The sequence below is a fragment of the Entelurus aequoreus genome, linkage group LG22 (genome assembly GCF_033978785.1).
Source record: "Entelurus aequoreus isolate RoL-2023_Sb linkage group LG22, RoL_Eaeq_v1.1, whole genome shotgun sequence".
NCBI lineage: Eukaryota > Metazoa > Chordata > Actinopteri > Syngnathiformes > Syngnathidae > Entelurus > Entelurus aequoreus.
The window spans coordinates 22,080,185-22,090,450 of record NC_084752.1 but is presented as its reverse complement, the minus strand read 5'-3'; the positions used below and the strand labels follow the sequence as shown (position 1 = coordinate 22,090,450).

The 10,266-nt window shown below is 38.7% G+C and overlaps 1 protein-coding gene across 1 annotated transcript in view; it reads right to left on the bottom strand.

The window, feature by feature from the left end:
• LOC133639672 (complement C3-like) overlaps positions 1 to 10,266 on the bottom strand; it is a 78,511-nt gene continuing 68,245 nt past the window's right edge. Inside the window, exons 39-43 of the mRNA XM_062033179.1 lie at positions 8,565 to 8,654; positions 5,692 to 5,784; positions 3,533 to 3,616; positions 3,255 to 3,399; positions 1 to 256 (exon numbers count right to left, since the gene is read on the bottom strand). Coding sequence (XP_061889163.1) covers positions 115 to 256; positions 3,255 to 3,399; positions 3,533 to 3,616; positions 5,692 to 5,784; positions 8,565 to 8,654 — 554 coding nt within the window. The 3' untranslated portion in view covers positions 1 to 114. The remainder of the gene's footprint in view (positions 257 to 3,254; positions 3,400 to 3,532; positions 3,617 to 5,691; positions 5,785 to 8,564; positions 8,655 to 10,266) is intronic.

Genomic DNA, 10,266 nt, shown 5'->3' with positions numbered 1-10,266 from the left:
TGAAATTAGAAATTGTTTAATTTTTGATAAGGACGGTGTAACATTTTTAAAAACATCAGAAATTGTACATAATGAGAGTAATGCCCAAAAAATATTGTTAAGGCATGTTTTTGACTATTGCTCACATCCAAAATCAGCGTATTTCTTGACGAGCTGTTCCATGCCTAAGCACACAACTCTGTGTACAATGGTTTGGCACTCTGCAGGTGTTGGCCAATACTCCAGCCAGGTCTTCTCTCCAAACACGTACTGAAACCTGAGGAGAAAAAAGCAAGTGGGGAAAGGAAAATAAGTCGTAGACCAGGGATCTGCAACGCTTTCCAGGGCAAGGACCTCCAAAGTGATGGAAAAATGGAGCGGACACTTCTACAGTCATCGGCGGCTTCAATTCGTCGTGGAATCAAGGGGAAAATAATTCAAGCAAATCCTACATAAGTGTTAAATATTACTGTATTTATGTCTTTTTTATACAGGAATAACTATAAAACATGTGACTATTGTGTAAAAGTCCATTCACTTCAGTGATTCACTCTCAAATATGAAACTAACATGTGATAGAAACTCATTACATACAAAGTGAGATACAGTAGAGTCCAAAAGTTTGGACACACCTTCTCATTTCAATGTGTTTTCTTTGTTTTCATGACTATTTACATCAAAACTATGAATGAACACATGTGGAGTTATGTACTTAACAAAAAAAGGTGAAATAACTGAAAACATGTTTTATATTCAGTGTTTTTCAAAATAGCCACCCTTTGCTCTCATTACTTTTTCGCACACTCTTGGCATTCTCTCGATGAGCTTCAAGAGGTAGTCACCTGAAATGGTTTTCACTTCACAGGTGTGCTTGAAGTTGTGTAGTACATAACTCCACATGTTCATTCATAGTTTTGATGCCTTCAGTGACAATCTACAATGTAAATAGTCATGAAAATAAAGAAAATGCATTGAATGAGGTGTGTCAAACTTTTGGCCTGTACTGTATGTCAAGCTTTTATTTGTTAATAATTTTGATGATCATGGCTTACAGTTTGTGAAAACCCAAAAGGTTCTGAAATGTTCAATTCGGGGCTTTCATAAGCTGTGAGCCATGACCATCAAAATGGTATCAAAATATGTGTTGAAATATCTTGAGTTGCACGTTATTAGCCCATGTCATATATTAGTTTCACCAAATCTAATTGCTGTTATAAAGAACCTTTGCACGGTAGTCTAGTTTTTTTATTTTCACCTGTACGTATTACAGTGCAATATTTTTCTTATTTTCTATTATGCTTTGGCAATTGATAATGATATTTTCCCTCATCCAAGTTAAGGGTGAACATCGCTAACATCAATCTTTGTGCTACAGTATCTTCACCGCGACAATCTTTCGGCAGGAAACCTTTTTGATGGACGTCATCTTCAACTTCTGCCTCATCAATAACACATCTCCACATTGGTGAGACTTGAGCAATGTCAAAAGACGAGACTCGAAACTGACCAGGACTTGATGTCCGCTAACTTTTTGCAACTCAACGCTAAGAAAACGGAAATGCTGATTATCGGTCCTGCTAGACACCGACACCTATTTAATAAATACCACTTTAACATTTGACAACCAAACAATTACACAAGGCGACTTGGTAAAGAATCTGGGTATTATCTTCGAGCCAACTCTCTCGTTTGAGTCACACATTAAGAGTGTTACTAAAACGGCCTTCTCTCATTTATGTAATATCGCTAAAATTCGTTCCATTTTGTCCACCAGCGACGCTAAAATCAGTATTCATGCGTTCGTTACGTCTCGTCTCGATTACTCTAATGTGTTACTTTCGGGCCTCCCTATGTCTAGCATTAAAAGACTACAGTTGGTACAAAATGCGGCTGCTAGATTTTTGACAAGACAAGAACGTTTGATCATATTACGCCTATACTGTATATACCTTTATATACATACATACCTATACTGGCTCACCTGCACTGGCTTCCTGTGCACTTAAGATGTGACTTTAAGGTTTTACTACTTACTTAAAAAATACTAAACGGTGTAGCTCCATCCTATCTTCCTGATTGTATTGTACCACATGTCCCAGCAAGAAATCTGCGTTCTAAGAACTCCGGCTTATTAGTGAATCCCAGAGCCCAAAAATAGTCTGCGGGCTATAGAGTGTTTTCTATTCGGGCTCCAGTACTATGGAATGCCCTCCCGGTAACAGTTAGAGATGCTACCTCAGTAGAAGCATTTAAGTCCCAGCTTGAAACTCATTTGTATACTCTAGCCTTTAAATAGACCCCCCTTTTTAGACCAGTTGATCTGCCGTCTTGTTTCTGGTCTGCCCCGATCTCCTGCGTGGAGAGGTTATTAGGTGACCACAGGTGAGGCGCTAGCTGTTCAAAGTCGGGACCCGGGGTGGACCACTCATCTGTACTTCAGTTGGGGACGTCTCCACTCAAAATGATCCCTTGCTGGCCCCACTAGGGACTGGATTCTCACACTATTAACTAGATCCACTCGACGTCCATTGCACCGGTTGTCCATGGGCCGGGGGTCCCCACATCTGCGGTCCCCTCCAAGGTTTTTCATTGTATCCCATTGGGTTTAGTTTTTTCTTGTCCTGATGTGGGATCTGAGCTGAGGATTTCGTTGTGGCTTGTGCAGCCCTTTGAGACACTTGTGATTAAGGACTATATAAATAAACTTTGACTGTTTGATTGATTGATTGATGTGACTCGGAGCGCCCCTTAATGCTAACAAGACTGCTATCAGCTATCAGCAGCTGTCTGGGCAAAGATAAGTGGAAATGAACTCTGTTGATTCTTTTGATGTGAGAGATGTGGAATGACAACGTAAGACACGCAAGGCTAACAACACGGCAAATGGTCGTAGCTGCGACTGTCAAGTTGACCGTCAAGTACCCTGCTAAACTGTTGTTTCTGAGGTGGAAGGGTAGTCTTATCTCTGTTCTGCTTAAACATAAACTAGCTGCTAAATAATGGGCTCTCGGCCAATCCCAGAGAACCTGACAGAGCCTCGTGATTGGTACAGCAGCGATAGAGGCGGGTCCTTCTTGTCAGACGGCACACTCGACCAATTGGGTGCCCAGCTTCAAAAAGTGTCACTACAGACGTCTTCCATTGATTTGTTCACTACAGTGTAAACGTCATTAGAGCCTCTGCTGTAGACCATAAGGCCAAAAAAACAACAACATATGATTCTACAGGGGACAACCAAGGGCATGCACATACTGTTCATAAGAATACAGACTTACGTTTGCCTCTCTTCATCTCTGTAAATATCCGTGGAAGTGCCCATGATTAAATAGGTGTTGTCGGTTTTTAGGTCCAGAGCTTCCCTGCAGTGTTGATAACTGAGGAATGTCCGCAGTTGGCCCTGAGCGCCCATATCGGTACTTCCTGCAATGGCATCACAGGAGAGGGAAGAAAAGTATGAATTGCTTTATGTAAGACAGCGAACACATGTGACCACTTTTTCAAAGCGGACTCCAAGGAAAGTTGTCACAGTCCAAAAGAGGAAGTCAAATCCCACCTTCTTTGATGACAAGCAACACCCGCGCCGTGTAAATGTCAGTTGACCCGCCGTCGGCAAATCCTTCTATTCTCACCCTGTAGACTGAGGACAGACAAGGCACATGTTAGCCTCTCATCACTTTTCCCTTCCAACAGCTAAAATCGAATACGAATGAAAATGCATAGGTGGAGCATTAAATGGTGTTATAAAAGTATTTTCCATATGGTTACAATCAATTTTTAACATTTACCCGATTAAAACTAATATGAGACTCCTGAGTTTCATGCCCCTCTCTCGTTTTTGCCTGAGTGTGTGGAAAGCTGAAGAGGATGAGGGTGCGGCTTACAGGCTGGTAGTGCTAGTAAATTATATTTATATAGAACTTGTTCTCTAGTGGGGGACGGCGTGGTGCGGTTGGGAGAGTGGCCGTGCCAGCAACCTGAGGGTTTCTGGTTCGATCCCCAGCTTCAACCAACCTCGTCACGTCCGTTGTGTCCTTGAGCAAGACACTTCACCCTTGCTCCTGATGGGTCGTGGTTACGGCCTTGCATGGCAGCTCCCGCCATCAGTGTGTGTGAATGGGTGAATGTGGAAATAGTGTCAGCGCTTGAAGGTAGAAAAGCACTATACAAGTATAACCCATTTACCATTTAGTGACTCAAAGCGCTTTACATAGTGAAACCCATTATCTACATCTTTAAACTACATTCAAACCAGTGCTGGTGGTACTGGGAGCAGGTGGGTAGAGTGTCTTGCCCAACGGCAGTGACGAGGGCGTCAGAAGCGGGAATCAAACCAGGAAACCCTTACGGCCGCTCTACCAACTGAGCCATGCTGCCCCAAATCCATAATAATCTTTAAAGTTGCTCTGAAGCAAGATAGCATCCACTGACAGGTCTCTACTCACTGTCTGTTGTCACTCCAACACGCTATGTATCAGTACTGGTGTTGTAACGATACCAATATTTTGGTACCGGTACTAAAATTATTTCGTTACTTTTCGGTGCTTTTTGGTACTTTTCTAAATAAAGGGGAGCACAAAAAAATTGCATTATTGGCTTTATTTTAACAAAAAATCTTAGGGTACATTAAACATATGTTTCTTATTGCTGATAAGTCCTTAAATCAAATAGTGAACATACTAGACAACTTGTCTTTTAGTAGTAAGTAAACAAACAAAGGCTCCTAATTAGTCTGCTGACATATGCAGTAACATATTGTGTCATTTATCATTCTATTATTTTGTCAACATTATCAAGGACAAGTGGTAGAAAATAAATTATTAATCTACTTGTTCATTTACTGTTAATACCTGCTTACTTTCTCTTCTAACATGTTCTATCTACACTTCTCTGTAACAATCACTTATTCTTCTGTTGTTTGATACTTTACATTAGTTTTTGATGATACCACAAATTTAGGTACCGATACGATACCAAGTAGCTACAGGATCATACATTGGTCATATTCAAAGTCCTCATGTGTCCAGGGACATATTTCCTGAGTTTATAAACATAATATACATTTTAAAAAAACGGAAGAAGATGTTGTGATGCCAAAAAATATCGACGTAATCATAGTAGTATCGACTAGATACGCTACTGTACTTGGTATCATTACAGTGGATGTCAGGTGTAGATCCACCAATGGCGTTTGTTTACATTTTGACGCTGTGTAGTGAAGCATGTTTAGCTATTCCTCGTCCTGCAGGGATGATACTTGTAAGGGGGGGGGGGGGGGGGGACCGGTACTTTTCAGAGGCGGTATAGTACCGAATATGATTCATTAGTATCGCGGTACTATACTATTACCCGTATACCGTACAACTCTAGTAGGGTCATACATCCAATATAAATTACTTCTTGAAAGTGGACTTTTAGACAAAACAGAGGTGATCGTACATTGTAGATAGATAGTGCTGCTTCACATACAAATACAGGAAAGTAAAAAACTCAAAATGTATTATATATTTTCTCAAAGCAAATAAATGACATCAAAAAGTATTTGATAAAATATTTTTATGATAGTGATTTGCTCTCTTTTTTGTTATCATAACCTGTATAGACAGTGATTGGAGCATATTCATTGAAGTAAAAAAAAAAACAAACACAAAAAAAACAAAGACATTAATGCATCACCTGGTGTGGAGGTCACACCAGGTCAGTATATACACTTACCAAAGTCTATCTTGCTCGTCGGTGTACTCTCACAAGACTTCACTGTGCGCAAGTCGTTGCTGATTTGGCCCTTCTTCTGAAGACTGCAGTTCTCTAGTTGCGGAGAGAATATAAGATTAAAATGGGCTAAAAATGTTTTGGTGTTTCTGTCAGAAAATATATTTTGGGATTTTGTTTGGGCCACATTGTAATAAATTACTATAAAAACTAAGGCAAGCAATTGTTAAATAGCAACAGTAAAAGACCGTAAAATCCTAAAATAGGTTATCACAGTGGTAAATGCAGTGGATTCCTGCAAACCAAGACACAGTAGATAACCTAAATTACTATGGTTTTAGTACATAGAAAACACATGACATTACTGTGAAAATAATGAAAGGTTGTACAATGTCACAAGCATGCAAATACTCTAAAAGTTATGGTATTATTCTGTCTAAATTAAAGATTTTGCAGATTGTACATTTAATTTTACAGCATACCTTAATTGTTTTAGGGGTTTGTGTTAAAGCAGGGGTGTCCAAACTTTTTCCACTGAGGGCCGCACACAGAAAAATTAAAGCATGTGGGGGCCATTTTGACATTCTTCATTTTCAAACCATAACAAAATATATGGATTTTTTAATTTATTTTACCTTTAGGGGTCCCGGGGACCATAAAGGGTCTCAGTCATTAAAATGTTGAAAATAAGTCAGATTATTATTATTTTTTAAATTATTTAAAGCTTACTGTAAATCTCTACATCAACTTCAAGTTGATATAAAGTAATACAAATTAAAAAATAAATGTTTTATGGTTTTTCTGTCAAAAACAACTTAGTTTTTTTATAGTAAAACTGAAATATGTAGTATTTAGTAATTAGAGCCCTAAAATATCAATAATGCAGGACTCCATTGATTTTAATTCTTTCATATTTTTGAGTAATCACAGTGAAAAGATAAATAAAAAATCACTAAATATATTTGGGATCCAAAAGGTGCCCCACTCATAAAGTGATACATTTTTATTAGGTTTTTCTTTTACTTTCAACACTTAAGTTACGAGATCAACTTCAGATATATCTGTCGATTTGATGCTGGAACAATTATTTTGTTTGTTTTATGCGCTTTTGTCAAAGAAAACTTTGATGTTTTTATATGGCTACTACGCAATATATGCAATATTTACCACATAAAACATTTTAAAGTGAAATATTTGAAGTAATTGGAGCCCTGAAAATAATTCATTATAACATGGATTTTTTGTCATTATTATTTTTTTTTTGAGCAATGGCAAAAAAAGAAAAAGAAAGAAACACAAAAGAAAAAACAAACAGTCTGCATGGCAGCTTTTGTGTCAACATTGCAACATTTTCTCGTTAGATTTCACCTCATTCCACTTTTTTAATGTTCTTTTTTATTTTTACAATAGTATTTCCAGAATGTGTGGCGGGCCGGTAAACAATTAGCTGCGGGCCGCAAATGGCCCCCGGGCCGCACTTTGGACACCCCTGTTAGCCGAGTTAACTTTTGACGAACAAGATGTTTTCTTGTATTTTTGTGGCAAGTTGTTTCACACATTGAGGGGTTATGTCTGTCTATGTGCTTCATTGCAAACTGCATCAAAATGAGTGTGTTGGAGCAGCTATTTAACAGATATGGAGCAGCTATTGAACAGATGTGGAGCAGTTAAGGCTCCTTTTTAATAGCTCACTTGAATCAACATGGTGCGGAAGGCCGTGTTGTGAGTTGTCCAGTGAAAGGTTGTACAAATAATTTCAAGTTAAAATACTGAAGTGCCGCTCACATGTCTCGGAAATTCAGGAATTTTGCAGATACTAGTATTGGCGCGGTGGGTAGCATTTGTGCCTCACAGTGAGAAGGTCTTGAGTTTGATTCCCGGTCTAGGGGTCTTAGTGTGTGGAGTTTACATGTTCTCCTTGTGACTGTGTGGGTTCTCTCCGGGTACTCCCACCTCCAAACACATGCACCTGGGGATAGGCTGATTGGCAACACAAAAATTGGCCCTAATTTGTTTTGCGGTGAATTCCTGGCAACCACAGCTGCCAGTATTTTACCGTAAAGTAAATTTTTTTTTTTTTGCAAACAGCTAACAACCTATCATTTTTTTCATCGTTCCAAGTTCCTCAATACAACAGGAGCACTCTAGTGTATTTAGGAACCTGCTTTAAACATGTTTGTTTTCCAAGTTTCAAAATGAACTCGGGGGCCGGTATGGTGTCATTCCCGGGCCATATTTGGCTCCCAGGCCGCCCGTTGGATAGCCCTGATGTAACGTATTTGCTTCCTATTTGTTTGTTATGTTTTACAGACCATTTTCAAACGGCCTTCTGACCATCTTTTCAGGATGCGCCGTTTTGTGGGCAGTCTTAATAACGTGCCCCCACTTCGACTGTGTCTTCACCCCACCAGCCACGTTGTAGTTTTTAGCACTTCCATATTGAGTCTACTGACTCATATAAGTAAAAACCATACTATATTGCTACTTTGTGTTAAAAATGGCAACAACAGAGGATGCATGTGCATGTACGAGCCAGTCTGCCCCACAACAAGAGGCTAGAGAACAGAAGAAAGTTGACTACAATGTTGGGCTGCAATTGAGGACTCGTGCAAAGCTCTTCGGGTAAACCTTTACCATATATGGAGATTTCCGCTGACGTCACAAGTTGTACAAATTCCAAATGGTTCGTTTGGAGGAAGTATGAAGGAAGGCAAGATTGTTTTATAAATATCTCCGCCATTTCAAATTTTCGGGACTTATGCAGATCCCAAATACACAAAAACAGGTACCAATAAGTAGGAAACGTTGGTTTTGCATAATAGGTTCCCTTTAAACAAATCAGTCACAGTCAACCGTAAGTTATCTTTCTAGCTTACCTTCAGCACATGTGCATTCATCATTTCTGCACAACTTTAGCAGCTGACCAGCTTTCCTCTCCGGATGGTAGAATTTCACACACTGTGTCTCTACAATAAGACAAACACATTGTGTTGGTTTTACTGAAATACACAGCAATTATTCATGTCTGATTATCCGTGAATTACTCTGACAGACAAAGTTCTGAGAGTTTAGTGGGGTTCTTCTACACCAAACTCTAAATACATTTCAGATGAGAGGGAACAGTAAGGGCCTGATCTACTAAGATCCAAATAACGAGTGCTAGATATCGAGTGCAAAACATAAAATGGCGTGTAAAATTAGTGGGTGTGTTGCGGGTTATCTACTATGACTGCGTGCACAATTGGTGCTCACCGCCCAATTAAAATGAATAATTTTTGGTGTAGTACACAGCTGTCTCCATTTCCTGCACATCCGGTACTATAATCTGTGCCACCTTTTCTGACAAGATAACTTATTTTTTACTTAGCACGCTAAAGATGCACACTGGGAAACCGGTACAACACAGACAATAACTGGAATTATCCAGATGTTACAAAAAAAATGTTTCAAAATATGAGCGAAGGTAATAATATATTTCTTATATAAAAAAACTAAACACCATTAAAAATGGCCTGTCTCCCAATTAGCCCTTAAGGTATTTATTAGTTTAAAACACGGACTGCTGGACACACGATGTGTCTATTTTTTAAAAATTCTATACAGAAATATGTCGACACAAGCATGGAAGAGTCTCTCTCTCCATCGTCTGTCATATTGCAGCGATCACCTTCTTATTGTTGTATCGGAGTCTACGTATTTTACTGGGCTGTTTATGACGTCTGATGCTGGTGTTGTGCGGTTTTTATCGACATGTTTTGTTTTTTTACAGACTTTATCTACCACCCGAGCAATGTCAAAAGGCAACTGTTGCGTTCCATTCCGTAGAACATCTTTTGCCCAGACTGCCTTTTCAATAAAAGGACCACAACTATGGAACTCTCTACCTGACACTTTGAACAGTATACCTGCACTTGTCACTTTCAAAAAACAAACAAAATTGTGGCTAGTTGAGCAATAACCATGTTCCCATGTTTAGCTTTTTCTATTTTTTACTAATTGGTTTTGACCTAGTCTGCACTTTGTCTGTGTTATTATTATTATTGTTTTTTTTTTATCTAGTCTGCACTTTGTCTGTGTTATTATTATTATTGTTTTTTTTTTTTAATCTAGTCTGCACTTTGTCTGTGTTATTATTATTATTGTTTTTTATCTAGTTTGCACTTTGTCTGTACTATTACTATTATCATTAGTATCAACTCATCTTTGCCTTATTCTATTTTTTATTTTCCGATTTTAATGAGTTTGATCTGTGTTGTTGTTGTTGTTGGGGAAAAGTGTTGTAAATTAGCTTTGGCTACAAACACTACGATGCATACATTGGATAACTGTTTCAGATGTTTATGTTTCTGTATCTGTCCCTATTTCAAATAAACCTTTATATATATATTGTACGTACCATCCACCTGCCAGGGACTACAGATGGAAATTAGCCTCTAGCTACAATCTGGCACATATACATTTGTATGTTCATTAATGTGCATTGTCAAATGAAACCAACAGAGATAAAAAAAAAATAAAAGACTATAGTGCAGCCGTTTGTGCGTAACTATGCCAGTTTGCATGTGCATTCTAAATGTG